Raw genomic sequence first — 20000 nt, 5'->3', positions numbered from 1 at the left:
CAGAAAACTTAATAAAAAGAAACAACTGGATGTTCTTTTTCTTACCTTAGAATGTTTAAAAAAAAAAAACACACAAAAAACAAATCTGTAAGTGGTTCTAGACATGACGTCATCTCACAAAACCCACCAAAGTCTACTGTGCACCGCTCAGAGGGAGCCAGGAACAGGAGCCGTGCAGGTGAAGGAGCTGACTACACAAAGTATTGCTTGGGGAAAATGGCCATTTTGGCAAATTTCTGCCAAATTTCAAGTAATTGTCTTCCATCTTAGAACTCTGAAAGTAAAGAACGTCACTTTTTTTTTTTAAGGATTTTATTTTTTAAGAACTTCACTTTTAAATAAAAATGCCAAGAATTTGATGGTTTCCTGGCCTTATCATGTCTCTCTCCCTTAAATATATATGTAAGTCTTCCGGAAACTAGGATACATGAGAGAATTCAGAAGAGCAAAAATCATTCAGACAGGGCCACGTTGCTGAAGAGCTACCAGGTGAGGTGTCATACCACTGGATGATTTTACTGGCAACTGTGAGAAATCGTCACACTGAGGAAGTGACTGCCTTGTAATTATAGTTGAATGAAGTGTGGTTTTGAAGCTCTGAATCACAGTATGCTACTAAGGTTTTTGGGTTTTGGTATGGTGCTGTGAATACTAAAAGGCCAAAATCCACTGTTCTAGTTATTAAGATACAGATTTAGATCTTGTCCTCTGCAGCTCATGATCTAGTAGAGGAGAGCAACATACTTCTCACTTTAATACATTTGCAATGTCATCATACATATGAAATGCTAGGGAACAAAAAGTATGGCAGTTACGCCTTTCTGGTTCAAGGAACATTTAAACATGGTCCTGAAAGACAGAGAAACCTGATGACGGGTGGGATTCTAGGCAGAGCTCATACTAGGCACAAAGGCATTAGAACATGGATGAATATCTCAGTGTTGAAACCACCCCTTCCCCTGCCAAAAAGGAGTGAGTCCACTAAAAGTTGAAGTAAAAATTTTAGAAAAATTTAACTTACTTGTTGTAAGGTACATATTAGAATTCTAGGGGGGGGCCACCTGGCTGGCTCAGTTGGTATAGCATGTGACTCTTGATCTTGGGGTTGTGAGTTCAAGTCCCACATTGGGTGCAGAGATTATTTAAATAAATAAACTTAAAAAATTCTAGAGGGGGAAATAACTGGGAGACTTTCACTAATGTTTGTTTTCTTCAATTTGGTTAGTTGGTTAACTTTATCAAATTTGAGAATTTATATGCTTAGGAGGTTTAGATTGCAAAGGAAAGAAGATAAGGATCATTACTATTCCTAATGGAATATGTGTTTATTTTATTTTAAGATTTTATTTATTTATTTGAAAGAGCGAGCGAGCCCAAGCAGGGAAGACGGGCAGAGGGAGAGGGAGAAGCAGACTCCCCGCTGAGCAGGGAGCCTGAAGTGGGGCTCAATTCCAGGACCTGGAGATCATGACCTGAGCCAAAGGCAGATGCTTAACCAACTGAGCCACTCAGGCGCCCTAGTAATATGTGTTTAATACAATCCCTAGAGTGAACACACAGACACACACATACCTGTATATGTTGTCAAGTTTAAAATACACAAAATGTGTTATCTACTAAGCACTCTTCAGGATGATTTCGGAATGGAAATCTGTTTGCTATAGAACCCATAAACATCTGTTTCTGAATTTTTTTATTTAAACAACCATTTATTTTCATTTTTTTTAAAGTAACCTCCACGCCCAAAGTGGGACTCAAACTCATGAACCCCAGATCAAGAGTCACATGCTCTACTGACTGAGCCAGCCAGGCGCCCCTGTTTCTGAATTTTTTAATCAGGTAACTATTATAAACACATCTCCTTCTGCCAAGGTATTTACAGAAGCGTGAACTGCTAATTTTTTTTTTTAAAGATTCATGTATTTATTTTAGGGAGAGAGAGAAATCCTTAAGCAGACTCCCTGCTGAGTGTGGAGCCAGACACAGGGCTTGATCCCAGGACCCTGAGATCATGACCTGAGCTGAAATTAAGTCAGATGCTTAACTGACTGAGCCACCTAGGTGCCCCCGAAACAGCTAATTCTTAAAACTCAGCTGCCAAGGACTGAATATTTGTATCCCCCCCAAAATTCCTATTTTGGAACTCTCAATCCCCAATGTGATGCTCTTAGGAGGTGAGGCCTCTGGGAAGTAATTAGGTTTGGATCAGGTCCTGAGGGTGGGGTCCTCATGAGAGAATTAATGCCCTTATAAAAAGAAGAGACAGGAAATTTCTCCTCCTCTCTGTCTCTACCTCCCTCCCCATATGAGGATACAGTAAGAAAAAGGGGGCTCTTCTGGGTGCAGCAGGAGGACCCTCACCAAGAACCTGATTGTGCTGGCACGGTGTTCTGAGACTTCCAGGCTCCAGAAATGTGAGAAACATCTGTTGTTTAAGCCACCCAGTCTATGGTGAGCAAAGGAAGATATCAGCAGAGAGGTAAATACAGAGATTACCCGATAGGACCTTTGAAGAAAAACTGCAGCATTCGTAGTTGTTTCTTAACTGACCTGGATTCCTATCAGGCGGTTCTGGCCCTGAACCAGCAAAAACATTTTCCCCAAGATAAACGAATGGTCAAATGCGTAAATGACTGAGCCATTTTGTTAACATTTCTCTCTTTACTCTTCTCATCTCTCTTTTATCTCCCCATTCTTGGTCCTATGATTTGGACTCTCCCAATCCAGAGCTATCTTCTTGCATCTCTGTTTCCATGGCTTTAATTAAACGCTTTTCAGTGCTTGTGATTCCCAAACGTGATCTGCTTGTGATTCCCTCTGCTCTGAGCTCCTGACACTGATGTCAAAGCGATATGGTACACTGGTTAAGACCCTGGCTCTGCAGAATTCTGGCTCTGAGGGTTACGAGCTATGTGAACATGAACAAGTTACTTGAACTCTCGGTGCCTCAGTGGTCCAAAAGGGGTAAGCAAAATGAGGATAACAGAATCTACCTCACAGGGTTGTAAGGACTGAAGGAATTATACACAAAGGGCACTTAATTTTTTTTTAAAGATTTATTTATTTGAGAGAGAGAGCATGAGAGGGGGGAGGGTCAGAGGGAGTAGCAGACTCTCTGCTGAGCAGGGAGCCTGATGCGGGACTCGATCCCGGGACTCCAGGATCATGACCTGAGCCGAAGGCAGTCACTTAACCAACTGAGCCACCCATGTGCCCAAAAAGGGCACTTTAAAGAGTGCTGCACACACAGTAGGAGCTCAATAAATATCACCTACCTTCTGTTACCTCCCTCCCCTCTTTTCACACTACTCACCTCTTTCTTGGTAATGCTTTGTTCTCTGAACATTCCAAGTACTCACTCACCCTGGTTGTTCCTGTGCCCAGAGCTCTCTTCTGTTCTTTGCATGGCTGGCTCATTCTTAGCTCAGAGAGGCTTTCTTTCACTCACAACTCCTTCTAATGCAGTGGCACCCCTCACCACTTTCTCACCTCACCTTATCCTTTTCCTTCACAAGACTTGCCACAATCATGAAGTTTTTCTTCAACTGTCATTTCTTTTTCTTCTTGTTTTTTTTTAAGTAGGCTCCACGCCCAGAGTGGAGCCCAACACGGGGCTTGAACTCATGACCCTGAGATCTAGACCTGAGCTGAGATCAAGAGTTGGACACTTAACTGACTGAGCCACCCAGGCACCCCCATCTGTCATTTTCCATGTTGTCTGTTTCCCTTATTAGATCGTAAGCTCTATTAAAACAAAGACCTTATCTGATTTAATGCATCATTGTATCAAGGGACTAAATTAGGGCCTGGCATACAGTAGTTGCTCAAACATTTGCTTAATGAAAGACCAAATGAATGATCTCAGTCAAACCTTTACCTTTTCATCACTGATTCTTCTTTAAAAAAAAGGGGGGGTAAAATATACATAAAATTTACCATTTTGACTCTTTTACAATTACAGTTAAAGTACTTTCACATGGTTGTGTAACCACCACCACCACCAACCATCTCCAGAACTTTTTCATCTTCTCCATGAAACTCTGACCCACTAAACAGTAATTTCCCATTTCCCCCTATCTCTAGTCCCTGACAACTTTCCATGAATTTGGGCTACTCTAGGAACCTCATATAAGAAGAATCAAACAATATTTATCCTTTTGTCTGACTTACTATTTTTTTTAGTATCATCCATGTGCATGTAGCAGAATCTCCTTCTTTGAGGTCAAATACTGTTCTACTGTATGTATATAACGCATTTGGTATATCCTTTCATCTTTCAATGGACATCTGGGTTGCCCCTACCCCTTAGCTGTTGCAAAAAGGCTTTCACTGTTTCTTCTTGGCTACTCTCCCTAACTCTACTTTATAATACTCCTCATCCTCCAAATAAAAGAGCTTCATGCAAACTCCTTATTTCCCACATCACTCATTATGTGTTGTAAAAAACTTCAGGGGCGCCTGGGTGGCTCAGCTGGTTAAGGATCTGCCTTCGCCTCAGGTCGTGGTCGTGGGATCCTGGCGGGGGGTGGGGGGGAGTCCCTGCTCAGCACGGAGTCTACTTCTCCCTCTGCCCCTCTCTCCTCTTTCTGCTCATGCTCTCACTCTCTCTCTCAAATAAATTAAAAAAAAAAAAAACTTTTTTTAATAATGAAGAGGGTTTTTTTTTTTTAACATTTTATTTATTTGACAGAGAGAGAGACAGTGAGAGCAGGAACACAAGCAGGGGGAGTGGGAGGGGGAGAAGCAGGCCTCCTGCCGAGCAGGGAGCCCAATGCGGGGCTCAATCCCAGGACCCTGGGACCATGACCTGAGCCGAAGGCAGACGCTTAATGACTGAGCCACCCAGGCGCCCCTTAAATAAATAAAAAATCTTAAAAAAAAACTTCAATCATTTAAGAAGACAATTAGAACATCAACAGGGAGGCTTATAGACCTCTTCCTTACCACACCTTGAACCACCGTAAGGTGGGTGGTACCTTTCATATAAGACATTATAACCTCACTGATCCGAAGAGGAGGCAATTCTCCTAACCATTCCTCGAGACAAACAGATCAGTAGTACTATGTGTGCTTGGGCCTGTGCCTATATAGGTACAGTTCAGCCCTGGTGGCTGCCTTTAACACTTACACTGCAGCATAAAAAAGAAATAGGACCAAGTATGCTCTCAGAGTTCCTATTCTATGTAAAAGATGGTTCATAATCAAATTTGGTTCTAGAAACTCGTATTTTTTTTTTAAAGATTTTATTTATTTATTTAATTGACAGAGAGAGACACAGCGAGAGAGGGAACACAAGCAGGGGGAGTGGGAGAGGGAGAAGCAGGCTTCCCGCCAAGCAGGGAGCCCAATGTGGGGCTCGATCCCAGGACCCTGGGATCATGACCTGAGCCGAAGGCAGTCGCTTAACCAACTGAGCCACCCAGGTGCCCCTAGAAACTCATATTTTTAAGCAGATAAATGTGGAAGGTAAATGTATCTTAGTGGCAAATATGTTGTTAGATGTACAACGTTCAATTGCTCTTAGTGTACACCAAAAAGTGCTGTCTTGCTGCTGCTTTAGCTCTGTGGGAAATTCAGAGAAAACCAACATATAAACAGAAGTAGACATATAAGACTCCTCCTGTAGCTTTGGTTTCATCAATCTAATCACACGAACGTGATCCCAACAGATAGACTGCAACAGAATTCTAACTGGTTTTCAGCTTTCTGTAAAAGTTGGTCTGAAAGCCAAGACTAAAGTAATGGAAAAACTGTAATGTACACAGCACTTTGCTATTATTCTATCTCATTCTAAATTTTTTTTTTAAAGATTTATTTATTTTGAGAGAGTGAGAATGAGAGAGAGAGAGAGTACATGAGGGGGGGAGGGTTAGAGGGAGAAGCAGGCTCTTCGCTGAGCAGGGAGCCCGATGCGGGACTCGATCCCGGGACTCCAGGATCATGACCTGAGCTGAAGGCAGTCGCTTAACCGACTGAGCCACCCAGGCGCCCTCTATCTCATTCTAAAGTTTGCCATTTCTGGGGATGCCTGGCTGGCTCATTTGATAGAGCATGTAACTCTTGATCTCAGGGTTATCAGTTCAAGCCCCACATTGGGTGTAGAGCCTACTAAAGAAAAGAAAAGAAAAGAGAAAAGAAAGGGAAGGGAAGGGGAAAGGGAAGAAGGAAGGAAAGTTCACCATTTCTGTGGCATTCAAACCTTCTTCCTTCCTAACAGACTCTCATCCACAGCTGTCTGTCTCTGTCCCATCAGATGTGAACAGGGAAACAACACAGCCTAGTTGCTGATGAAAGCCATCATGTGACCACAAGGAGCCAGCCCTTTGGATGAAGCACATCCTAAGGATGGCAGAGCAGAGCAATAGAAAAAAACACAATTAACTCTGACACTTGCCTCACCTGATTTGTAAAGTGAGATAAAATACTTTCTTATTGTTGAATCCAGATGAGTCAGCTAAAGGAATCCTAACTGATACACCAATAACTACCAAATCTGTTTGGAATGTTTTCGTCAAGGTCAGTGTGAATTAATGCACTTAGACCATAGCAATTTACAAAGGAAATGAACTACAAAGAAAAGACTAATCCACGTGTTGCATAAAATATCTGGATCAAGCCATGGGAATACAAAGCTAAAGAAGTATAATTTTTTTTTCTTTTCTTACTATTAACTGCTTGCTGATTTGAAAGGACTATAATGCAGAAATTTTAAAAAACCACAAGGGATTCAATTTGTTTTACCTACTAGTTTTCCTTTTTTTCTATTGGGGTAAAATACACATAGAATTCATCATCTTAACCATTTTTAAGTGTACAGTTCAGTGGCAATAAATACATTGACATTGTTATACTATCATCACCACCACCCATACCTAGAACTCTCTTCATCTTGTAAAACTGAATCTCTATACCTATTAAATAATAACTCCCCATTCTCCTCTCCCCCTATCCCTGGCAACCACCATTATATATTCTGTTGATTGTGACTACCTTTAAGTACCCATATCAGTGGCATCATACACTATTTGTCTTTTTGTGACTGGCATCATGTCCTCAAGGTTCATCTGTATTGTAGAATATTGCAATTTCCTTCCTTTTTAAGGCTGAATAATATTCCATTCAATGTATATAGCACATTTTTGCTTATCCACTCATTTATGGATGGACACTTGAATTGCTTTCTCATTTTAGCTATTATGAATAACACTGCTAAGAATGTGGCTATAGCAATATCTCTTCAAGACCCTTTCAATTCTTTTGGAAACATATAGAGAAGTGGAAGTCTGAGTCATATGGTAGTTCCATTTCTAATTTTTTGAGGAACCACCATACTGTTTTCCACAGAGGTTATACCATTTTGCATTCCCACCAACAGTGCATGAGGGTTCCAATTTCTCTACATCCTTAACAACACTTGTTATTTTGTTTTTGGTTTTTTAAAGATTTTATTTATTTACTTGAGAGAGAAAAAGTGAGAGACAGAGCACGAGTGGAGGGAGAGGGGCCAAGGGAGAGGGAGAAGCAGACTTCCTGTTAAGCAGGGGGCCCGACGCGGGCTCAATCCCAGAACCCTGAGGTCATGACTCCAGCCAAAGACAGATGCCCAACTGACTGAGCCACCCAGGTACCCTTATTTTGTTTGTTTTTTATAGTAGCCATCATAATGGGTGTAGGGTAGTATCTCATTGTAGTTTTGATTTGCATTTCCCTAATAATTACTGACGTTCAGCATCTTTTCATGTGCTTGTGGGCCATCTGCATGTCTTCTCTGGAAAAATGTCTATTCAAGTCCCTTGCCCATTTCTGAACTGGGTTGTTTTTGTTGTTTTAGGAGTTCTCTATATATTCTGGGTATTAAGCCCTTATCAGATATATGATCTGCCAATATTTTCTCCCATTCTGTGGGTTGTCTTTGTATTTTGTATTGTCTTTTGAAACAAGAATTCATTTTGTTTTCATGAAGTCCAATTTCTTGATTTTTAATTATGTCACCTGTGCCTTTCGTGTCACAGCTAAGAAATCACTGTCAAATGCAATGTTATGAAGGTTTTGTCCTATGTTTTGTTCTAATAGTATTACTGTTTTAGGCCTTACATTTAGGTCCTTGATCCATTTTGAATTAGTTTGTGTCTATAGTGTTAGGTAATGGTCCAATTCATTCTTTTGCATCTGGATATCCAGTTTTCTCAGCACCATTTGTTAAAAAGGCTGCCTGTTCTCTTTCTATTGAATAGTCTTGGCACTATTGTCAAAAATCAATTGACCTGGGGCACCTGGGTGGATCAGTTGGTTAAGCGTCTGCCTTCAGCTCAGGTCATGACCACAGCGTCCTAGGATCAAACCCTGTGTAGGGTTCCCTGCTCAGTGGGGAGTCTGCTTCTCCCTCTCTGTCTGCCCTACCCCCCACCCCTGCTTGTGTTCTCTGTCTCAAATAAATAAAAAATAAAATCTTAAAAAAAAAAAAAGCATTCTACAAGATGTCCTTTTCTTCTTGACCAGGAATTACCTGTAATTCATATGTAAATATCTCGGTTAAAAAAATTCTTCCAGAGGCCCCTGGGCGGCTCAGTGGAACAGCATCTGACTCTTGATTTTGGCTCAGGTCATGATCTGGGGGTCGTGGGATTGAGCCCCTTTCCAGGCTCCAAGAGCCTGAGTGTGGAGTCTCTTTGTCCTCTTCCCTTTGCTCTTCCCCTGCTTGTGCGTGTGCTCACTCTCTCTCTCTAAAATAATTAAAATCTGGGACGCCTGGGTGGCTCAGTCAGTTAAGTCACTGCCTTTGGCTCAGGTCATGATTCCAAGGTTCTGGAATTGAGTCCTGCATCAGGCTCCTTGCTCAGTGGGGAGCCTGCTTCTCCCTCTGCCTGCCGCTCCCCCTGCTTGCTCAGTCTCTTGCTCTCTGACAAATAAATAAAATCTTTAAAATAAATAAACTAATTAAAATCCTAAAAAAAAAAATCTTCCTTCTGGGGCACCTGGGGGACTCAGTCCATTAAGCACCCAACTCTTGATTTTGGCTCAGGTCATGATCTCAGGGTCGTGAGATGGAGCCCTGAGTAGAGCTCTGTGCATCTCAGGTAGTCTGCTTCTCTCCCTCTCCCTCTGTCCCTCCCCCCGAGCTCGTGTACATGCATGCGCTCTCTCTAAAATAACTAAATAAAATCTTTAAAGAAAATGGTTAAGATGAAAAATTTTAGGGCAACTCTCTCAGTCCCCTCCCTCTTTGGGAGGTTTGTACTATCACTCCATAAACTTTGCTTTGCTGCCCACCAAAAATTTTTTTAAAAAAGACAGGTTTTATGTTATGTGTTTTTTACTATAATAAAAAAAATCTTCCTTATGATAATGATTTATGGTTTTCAGTGCCTCAAACTTCCAGGTACTTTCATATAAATGTGCTTTAGTCTACCTCTGGGATCCAAAATCAAATATGGTTCCTAAAATGTATTCTCTTTAGCATAGAGTGGGATTACCATTACTCTCATTCTAAAGGAGACATTTCTGTTCCTGTGGCCTGATATTACATGACCCTGAGGTGAGGGTAAAGGTGCTGCAAGCCAGGCAGTCACAGTGTACAGTGGGTGCATCTTAGATTTATCCCTTAGGTCTTGTTCAAACATGGACCCAAGTGCAGCACTCTAGTATATCCCTTACAGCATTCATTTTATTAGATTTAGTCCAACTCTTTGCAGCCTATCAGTATCTCTTTTGGTTCTGATTCTGTGGTATCTTGTATTCACTATGCCTCCAAGTTTACAGTCAACCAGAAACTTGATATATTTACTTATTACAGCTTCAACGAAAGCCACTGATAAAAAAAAAAAAAACAAAAAGCTAAAGGAGCCCCACAACATACCACTGGGAACCTCTTTCTGGTCTGACACAAATTCATACCTTTTGGGTGTTCTAACCTACTGCTCCATTGTATACAACAAAATACTGAGAAAGACTTTATTAAATGTTTTTCTGAAAACTATTTTATGTCAACAAATGCCATGAAAGAAATAAGCAAAGAGAAGCACATGAATGTATTTCTCTATTGCTTTCTCCAATGTACTGTTGGCCGTTTTTTGGTTTACTTTTTATTTTGGAGTAGAGATTCACAGGAAGTTACAAAAAAAAAAAAACAAAAAACATAGGAAGGTCCCATATACCCCTCACCGGTTTTCTCTGGTGGTTAATATCTTGCCTAACTGGGGCGCCTGGGTGGCTCAGTTGGTTAAGCGACTGCCTTCGGCTCAGGTCATGATCCTGGAGTCCCGGGATCGAGTCCCACATCGGGCTCCCTGCTCGGCAGGGAGTCTGCTTCTCCCTCTGACCCTCCCCCCTCTCATGCGCACTCTCTCTCTCTCTCAAATAAATAAATAAAATCTTTAAAAAAAATATCTTGCATAACTGTAATATACCATCAAAATCAGGAAATCGACAGTGGTACAATTCAAAGCTTATTCAGATTTCACTGTGTGTTTCTCTGTAAGCACACATGTGTGTGTATAGTTCTAAGCAATTTTACCACCTATGTAGTTTTGTGTCACCACCACCACATTCAAGATACAGAGCTGTTTGAAACAGACTCATAAATACAGAGAACAAAATCGTGGCTGTCAGAAGGGAGATGGGTAAAATGAGCAAAACAGGTGAAGGGGATCAAGAAGAACTTCTAGTTATAAAATAAATTAGTCACAGAGATGTAAGGATGTAAAGTACAGCACAGGAAAAATGATCAGTAATAACTGTAATAACTTTGTATGGTGATGGATGATAACTACACTTACTATGGTGAGCATTTCATAATGTATATAAATGTCAAATAGCTATGTGGTACACCTAAAACTACTATATTGTATGTCAATTATACTTCATAATAATAATAATGATGATGATGATGATAAAAAAAGATACAGAGCTGTTCCACAGCCTCCAATGTTACATCCTGCTATTTAATAAATAATTGGGATGCCTGGGTGGCTCAGTTGTTTAAGCGTCCAACTCTTGGTTTCAGCTCAGGTGATGACCCTAGGTCCTGAGATAGGACCCCGTATCAGGTTCTGCACTTAGTAGGGAGCCTGTTTGGGGATTCTCTCCCTCTGCCCCTCCCCCTGCTTGTGGGCACATGCATGTGTGTACACACTCTCTAATAAATAAATAAATCTTTAAATGAAATAAATAACAAAGCAGCACATCTATTACTCTCACAAAGTTGCATTAATACTTTGGCAAGTGGGGTGCCTGGGTGGCTCAGTTGGTTAAGTGACTGCCTTCAGCTCAGGTCATGATCCCCAAGTCCCAGGATCAAGTCCCGCATCAGGCTCTCTGCTCGGTGGGGAGTCTGCTTCTCCCGCTGACCCATTCCCCTCTCATGCTCTCTCTCACACTCTCAAATAAATAAATAAAATCTTAAAAAAAAATACTTTGGCAATTGTATTTTGATATAATTGGTATCCTTTATAATCCTACATATTTGATTTTATGCTTTCAAAAGTGTTCTGAGATGGGGTCAGTAGGATTCACTAGACTGCCAAAGGAACTCATGACTTAAAACAAGTAGAGTCCCCCCTACCCTCAAAAGCAGAGCCCATGCTAGAGAGGGAATTCAGGTAACAGGTATGATTTGGTCTGATGACCTTTAAAGTCTCCTCTAATCCTGGATTAGAAAAGCAAGCATAGTTTCATTCTGTGCTTTCATAACAGCACAGAACGTCTCTTAACTGTCTTCTCCTTAACCAACTCACTTGATTCACCGATTCTCTCCCTACCTCTTTGCAAATCGTTCCAACTGATGTGGTGGCACACTGCGTACTCGTAGCTAATGGGCAACACCTGAGTGTCTACTCCACCAGCTGCGTTGGATGTTTACCAAGAGTCAGGTGTATACACTGCCCTACAAGCTATTTGTATTGTTAATAAGAACTATATATAATTAATAAACAGCGAAACATGTATGTGAAAACAAAGTTATTGTTTCGTGAAATTTAGACTGATTACTTCTGAAAGACTCAAAATTAAGTTACTAGAAAAAGAAAACACCTGCTGCTGGGTGCCTGGGCAGCTCAGATGGTTAAGCGTCTGCCTTCGGCTCAGGTCATGATCCCAGGGTCCTGGGATCGAGTCCCACATCAGGCTCCCTGCTCCTTGGGAGCCTGCTTCTCCCTCTGCCTCTCTCTCTCTCATGAATAAATAAATAAAAAGTTTAAAAAAAAAAACACCTGCTGCTAATATAAAGTGTGGCAGAATAAGTGTAAGAGATTGAGGAAAAATGTAAACAACAGAACGATTCTATTTTTGGAATGCTTTACGAGTATCTTTAAGCTCTTTTTCCACTTAAAAGAAACTGCAACCAGAAACCTCAGATTATACATTATAGATGTGCTCTGTATAAAAAGTTACATGACTCCCATCAGCAGACTTTTATGAAAACAAATAAAAGCCAAAAACTCTTAGTCCCACACCAAAAGACTGGACAGTGAATGTGTTTTTAAATATTTTAAGGTAAATTAAAAAAAATGAAATCTTGCTGTCTGCAATGATGTGGATGGAACTAGAGGGTGTCAAGCTAAGTGAAATAAGTCAATAGAGAAAGACAATTATCATATGATCTCACTCATATGTGGAATTTAAGAAACAAAACAGAGGATCATAGGGGAAGAGAGGAAAAAAAATTAAAACAAGATGAAATCAGAGAGGGAGACAAACCTTAAGAGATTCTTAATCATAGGAAGCAAACTGAGGGTTCCTGGAGGGGAGGATGGGGTAACTGGACATTAAGGAGGGCATTTAATGTGATGTGATGAGCACTGGGTGTTATAAGACTGATGAATCACTGACCTCTACCTCTGAAACCCATAATACATTATATGTTAATTAATTGAATTTAAATAAATATTTTAAGGTAAAATAAAATATTAAACCATGTATCCTCTTCTGTGATTCTATGCTATCCCTGGCTTTTTCAATTATTATTTAAGCTCTGGTCTGACAACACTGAGTAATAAAATTTCTATTATGTTAATGTCAGAATCAGGCAAACTTGTACTAAACATATGCTGAAACTCAACATGTGGAGAGACAGGCTTGGTCTTAAGTCATATTTAGTCTTGAAAGAAGAAATTAGAATTCACTAACAAACAAAGTAGGCAATACATTTGAGAGCAATTCGTTGGAGTTCTATTTTCTTTTACATTGTTTTGTTTGTACTTAAGTTTTCTGCTCTTCATTAAGGTACATGATATCGTGTTAAAGAAGAGCAGTATTTTATTATTTTGGTTCAAAAATCTTCCCTGTCTCATATAACAAAACTTATTTCAGTGCTTCTGAAACTCTTTACCCGAAATATCAAGAAAGTGAAATCATAGTGCCATAGCTAGGGAGATCTGACGATGTGGCCCAAAAGCTACAAGTTAAAAGTTTAAGTCTCACATACCCATCTTTCTTCTTCTATTATTTTTTATTTTTTTTAAGATTTTATTTATTTATTTATTTGACAGAGACACAGCGAGAGAGGGAACACAAGCAGGGGGAGTGGGAGAGGGAGAAGCAGGCTTCCTGCCGAGCAGGGAGCCCAATGCGGGGCTCGATCCCAGGACCCTGGGATCATGAACTGAGCTGAAGGCAGACGCTTAACGACTGAGCCACCCAGGCGCCCTTTCTTCTTCTTCTTCTTCTTTTGTTTTTAAAGTAATCTCTCTGCCTAACATGGGGCTGGAACTCACAATTCTGAGAACAAGAGTCACATGCTCTACTGACTGAGCCAGCCAGATGGCTTGCCTCTTTCAAATGTGTGTAAATTTGGCATTATATTCTATGATTTATCTATATTTGTTTCACTATTTAAAAGCCTTTTATTCTTCTTTAAATCATCCAATAAAAACTTGATGGGCCCCACTTATTCTGTGGCTTCAAAGACCTCTCTGTATACCACTGTGCACTCTTGTAACAGAAGCCTGGGCTCAATCAATGCAACACAATTTCCATTTCCATTTCAACTTGTGTTGAATGAAAAGAGAAATTCAATTTCAATTTCTGGAGAAGTGTTGTAAGGGACTGGGCAATCCCATACATGAATCAACAAGGACAGAGGGAAATCTAACAAACAGCCAAGGAAAGGAGGCAAGAGGCATGGGGACAAAAGTTAAATCTTGCACTAAGCCAGCTGTCTAAGCCTACTTGAGTCACATCCAGTATCCATCAAATTCTTAGATCAGCTGAGACTGCCATTCTTCCTTACAGGTGGGGCTAGGTCTTACTCACTGTTGTTGCTCTAGCACTCACCGCACTGCCTGGTGCACAGTAAGCATTCTGTGAATTTTAAGGATAATATTAGCAGCTAAGTTCTTATTGCCAGGTACTTCACATACTTTAACTCATTTAATCATCACAACATCCTTATGCGAAACCCCTTAACATCCCACTTTAGGGACGCCTGGGTGGCTCAGTTGGTTAAGCGACTGCCTTTGGCTCAGGTCATAATCCTGGAGTCCCGGGATCTAGTCCCACATCGGGCTCCCTGCTCAGCAGGGAGTCTGCTTCTCCCTCTGACCCTCTTCCCTCTCATGCTCTCTATCTCTCATTCTCTCTAATAAATAAATAAAATCTTTAAAAAAAAAAATCCCATTTTACACAAGAGGAAACCAAGGCCCAAAGATTTTAAATAATTTACGCAGTCACATGGCCAAAAAGCGGCAGAGCTGTGATCCGAACTCAGTCCGTGTAATTAATCACTATGCTCTTGTAAATACTTGCTCAATGAATGAATGAGTAAATAAATGATTTATAAATGCAAATGAAAGCAAATATTTTAAGTCAGAAAACTTTATCTCCTTACAGTGCAGTTTGTTGCTTCGGCTATTGAGTGGCTCTGGTCCATTCACATCTTTGCTCTTTTCGTTATCCTCAATAGGTCGAAAATGAGCCAAAGTTCTCATGAATCCACGGAAGTTTACCTGGTCCTCTCTGATTGGGAAACAGAATAAAGAGAACACCATCTCAATCAGGGTGATTCTTTCTTATGAATCCAATATATTGGCAACAGTTTTAGCTAGAGTGGCCTGAAAGTCCATTTAATGAGGTCTTTCCCCATATGCACAATTCTTTAGGACTCATAAAATACCTTCATTAAGCATCACTCCCACCTTGTAAGGTAGGTATTATTTTTCCCACATTATAAATAATTAATCAGACTTAGAGAGGTAACAGAACTCAGCAGAGTTACCTACTCAAGTTCCTTATAGCTCTTTTCCCAAAAGGGATTTCAAGTAGCACTAGGGCTACACTATCAGGCAAGCCAGCACTTGAACTCACTGCTTCAAACTCTACAGCAAGCAGTAAAAATTAGCTATGTCAACCCAATGACTTCCCAGCCATCTCTCATGTTTCGCCTGCACTCACATACACCTAGTGATATTTTAAGGTTGAAGTGGAAATGCAGCTTTTAAAATAAATATTTTGCTATGAAAGCAATAAATACATTTTTGGAAATTTGGGGGGGAAAGTAGAAAGAAAATACCACTCCTAGTTCTAGCAATTACTATTACTGTTAATATCTTTCTTCTACTCATTTTTCTATGCTTTTTGGATAATTGTGAACATACTGCATATACAATTTCCTATCCTTTTTTAAACTTTTAAGCAAGTCTTCAATCAATATAAACACTTTGAAACATTTTAAATGTCTGCAAAATAATTGTGTTACTTATTATGATTTTATTATCCCCTCACAAGTGGATAGATGTCTCATGATCATAATTTTGGGAAGACTCTTGTATAAAGCTTTTCTGGAACTTAAGACTAGAAAAAATCTTTCTATTGTGCCACAGGCAAATCAGTAACCCTGTGAGAAATAATTCTAAAACTTGAATGAACAACATACTTCAAAGAAGTATAACCAATGTGACACAGTTATTTATCTATGGCAATCATGGAAAGAACAGGTTGTGTGGTTCCTGTGACTACCTAAAAGTAAATACCAGTCTTTTATTGCACCACTGAATCGTGCTATGCCAGGCAGACACACACATCAGACTTTCTAAGGGTGGATTTCAAAAGCTAGCTCATGAGCCCACTGTACTCAAAAGAATGACTGTTAGTTTTTCAAGTTAGCTAGGTTGCTAATGGAGCAGTAGATCTGAGGAATCAACTAATGTGGAATAAGATTTGAGTCATATGCCAGAACAACAGATTAATGAGTACAAATATTGCCATTGGTCTGAGTAAAAGGAAACTAAATATCAATGCTCCACTTTCAAATCTCATTAAAAAAAATTCCACTTGCATAAGACTAGAGAAGAAACAAAAAACCCAGAAACTGAGGATCTGTATCTTCTTAGAGTAAGAAGCAGAAGTGCAGCCTGCCGAGAGCTTGGAAGTGCAGCCCAGTCCAGGCCTCAGCTTCCTCATGTACACCTGCCTCACGTCCTCAGCAGAACGTTGCATAGGATGGCAGGCGACACTGCAGTCAAAACCGCTTCCCACAAACTGCTTTTTCTGATAACCAATGGTTACTACGGAATTCTGAAAAAAATGTTGGCAAAATGACTCTACTGGGTTTACTTTTCACTGCAAAAGGTTTGGATACAAAGCATAGATGTGTAAGTTATCTCCGAACAGGGTCAATGCTCTGCATGGGCTAAGGAGGAAGTAGGAAAAAAACGCAAGATTTCAGCACAAAAACCACACCTGAAACAAACAGGGCAGTTCACGGAGAGAAAAGGGAGAAAATGAAGATGGGGGGGCAGGAGATTCCTCATGGTCAACACGAATCTGAAGAGAGCAAGTCTGTTTGATTCAATTCCTGTCTTCACACAAACTAGCTGCTAGTCCTCCCCCTCTGTCACTCAGCTTTACTGAATGCCCAAATTCTCAACTTGCAAATTCTTTTGCTCTCAGTTTACAGTTCTAAAATTTCCTCTCCATTTTATCTGATAATATCTTCACTGACATTTAGTCTCATTATTAAGAAATTGGCAACCACTGAACTTTTTAAAGTCCTTTGGGTCATACAGATAAGTCACAAGGAACCAGGAAGAAACTGTTGAAGAGATTACTTAAAATAATATAACATAATAAAGCTTTATTCAGAAAAAGGTACCGAATCAAATTGATAAATATTTACTCAGTACTCTGAAGTCAGTGTATTAGGTAGTGAAGCATATCAAAAGCCTAGTTCTACATTAGACAAACCCAAGTCTATTGGCAAACTGTGTGTGTGGTGGAGGGGACTGTATCCTTAGCCAATGTTGTAAAGGAAAAATAAAGGCTGTGGAAATGTTCCACATTAAAGGAGGCCAAAGAAACATGACAACTGACCCAGCCTGGATCCTGTACTGGACAGGGGGAAAGTGCTATAAAGGAGATTAAAACAGGAATATGATTGATATATTAGAACAAAATAGACAATGGGAGAAACAGGTGAAGGGGGTCAAAGGGTACACACTCCCAGTTATAAGAGGAGTAAGTTCTGGGGATGTCATGTAGAGCATGGTGACTATAGGTAACAATACTGTGTGGTACATTTCAAAGTTGCTAGGAGAGTGGATTATAAAAGTTCTCATCATACAAAAACAGTAACTATGTAAGGTGATAAATGCATTAACCTTACTGTGATAATCACAATATGTACATATATAAAACCACTGTGCTGTATACCTTAAACTTAAACAATATGACAATTATTTCTCAATAAAGCTGGAAAAAAGAATACAATACATAATATTTTACATTAGTATTACAGCAGCTGATAGGTGTTGTAGGTGTAAATTACACACAAGATTTCAAAGACTTAATATTAAAAAGAATGTAATATATTAGTAATTTAAATATATTGATTACATATTAAATGAAATTTTAAATACACTGGATAAATAAAATATATATATTGACAGGGTTAACTTGTTTTTTACTTTTTTTTATGTGGGTACTAGAAAATTTATAATCCTGTATATGACTTGATTATAATTTCATTGGCTGGAACACAAGGAGACAGAGAGCACATGCCAATGAGGCAAAAGGTTAACGATGTAACAAGAGATGAGTCTGGGTGAAAGAAATACAGGAGTTCTTTGTATTATTTTCAATTTTAGCAACTTTTCTATAAACTTGAAATTATTTCCAAATAAAAGTTTTAAAAAATTTTAGTTTTACATTAAAGCTAAACAGAGATTAAAGACAGAATTTTGAAAATAGGCTCATATACCTCTTTGAAGAGATATTCTAGATATGACCAAGTTAAGGATGCCCAATATAATCAGGAGGATCGTGGTTTAAAATGACCCAACCAATAACATTATTCCAGATTTGCCTCAGAAAGGAAGCCAACAACTGCAGGGACTTACCCCTCTGGAAAGAAGGCATTGATAATCCGGTCCCCCAATGGGTTGATGGCAAGTTCTGGAATTCGCTGGAAATCTTCCCGGCTGCCAAGAGAATCACCTTGAGTTAGAGACTACTGGCCCTTAGCAGGAACTCATTCAGTCATGCAAGAGTAGAACCTAGCAAGAATATTACCTCGTGGAATTTACTTCTGTGGCAAATTATACCAAATAACTGCAAAGAATAGCACTTTAGCAGCTGCCAAGTGTTTCTTGCACCAACTCAAGAGTGGAAGAAGCCAGATTTGACTACGCCACATTCCAGTGAATTCAGCACACAAGTTACGTCAATAAAACAACTAACAAGCAAATACTGAGCTGTCCCTGTAAATCATTCTTTGAACATTACCATTTTGTACTTAGTTATTAAGTTTGGAGAGTGAACAGCAATGCAAACTATCAACACCATAGAGCTTGTGTATAGTAGCAAAAATCCTGTATCCTTGGTAAGATCTACAACACCTATGAAATGCAAGGAATTCTTAAGGCAATATCCAAGGAAAGAATAAAGTGTGACAACTAATTGATTTCCATCCTTCCTTGCTCTGGTTCTGGCCTTTTCTCCATTTGCCTTCTACAGACTCAGACCCCAGAAATAATTAAGCCTTGAATGTGGCAAGAGCAGTCATCCTCTCACAACCTGGAAGTTATGCTGAAATGAATATTATTAGTCACCATTCACTGTACACACATCATGTGCCGCTCTGGGTATACACATTATCTCATTTCTTCAGGCCAACTTTTTATCTGTACCCTTTTCAAGTTGAGGAAACTGAGAGTCAGTGAGATAAAGTAACCTGCCCAGTGCTATGAGCTAGTAAGTGGCACAACTCGGATTTAAATCTAAATTTAAATTTAAGTCACAGCACATGTCCTTTTTTCTAAAAAAAACAAAAAACAAAAAACAAAAAACCACATTTCTGGGGCGCCTGGCTGGCCCAGATGGTGGAGAGTGTGACTCTTGAGTTTGAGGCCCATGATGGGTGTAGAGATTACTTAAAAATAAAATCTTAATAAATAAAATAAAATGGAATGAAATAGAATAGAACAAATGATTAAAAAACACAGGGCGCCTGGGTGGCTCAGTTGGTTAAGCGTCTGCCTTCAGCTTGGGTCATGATCCCAGGGTCCTGGGATTGAGTCCCACATCAGGCTCCCTACTCAGTGCAGAGCCTGCGTCTCCCTCTGCCTCTGTCTCTCTCTTTCTCTCTGTCTTTCATGAATAAATAAAGTCATAAAAAAATATCCACCCACTTCTTGGGGTGCCTGGGTGACCGAGTTTGTTAAGCATTGAACTTCAGGTCAGGCTATGATCCCAGGGTTGAGGGATCCAGCTGCACAGGGCTCTGCACTCAGCGGGGAGTCTCCTCCAGGTTCGATCCCTCTCCCTCGCCAACCCCCCTTGCTCTCTCTCTTTCACTCTCTCAAATAAATAAAATCTTTTAAAAAAATTATTCATTTATTTTAGAAAGAGCGAGAACATGAGCAGGGGGAGTGGCCGAGGAAGAAGCAGACTCCCCACTGAGCAGGGAGCTCAACTATGGGCTCAATCCCAGGACCCCGGGATTACACCCTGAGCTGAAGGCAGATGCTCAGCCAACTGAGCCACCCAGGTGCCCCAATAAACACACACACACA

At 40.0% G+C, this 20000-nt stretch overlaps 1 protein-coding gene across 2 annotated transcripts in view; it reads right to left on the bottom strand.

The window, feature by feature from the left end:
* Window positions 1-20000, bottom strand: part of CHP1 (calcineurin like EF-hand protein 1) — a 43309-nt gene that overhangs the window by 5776 nt on the left and 17533 nt on the right. For both annotated transcript variants that reach the window (XM_025883818.2, XM_025883819.2), the window contains exons 3-4: window positions 18327-18407; window positions 14822-14949 (exon numbers count right to left, since the gene is read on the bottom strand). In XM_025883818.2, coding sequence (XP_025739603.1) covers window positions 14822-14949; window positions 18327-18407 — 209 coding nt within the window. The remainder of the gene's footprint in view (window positions 1-14821; window positions 14950-18326; window positions 18408-20000) is intronic.

Source organism: Callorhinus ursinus, unplaced genomic scaffold (assembly GCF_003265705.2).
Source record: "Callorhinus ursinus isolate GAN/ISIS: 27379988/994484 unplaced genomic scaffold, GSC_fseal_2.0 scaffold25, whole genome shotgun sequence".
Taxonomy (NCBI): domain Eukaryota; kingdom Metazoa; phylum Chordata; class Mammalia; order Carnivora; family Otariidae; genus Callorhinus; species Callorhinus ursinus.
Note: the sequence above shows the minus strand (reverse complement) of the source record. Positions and strands in the feature narration are given on the sequence as shown.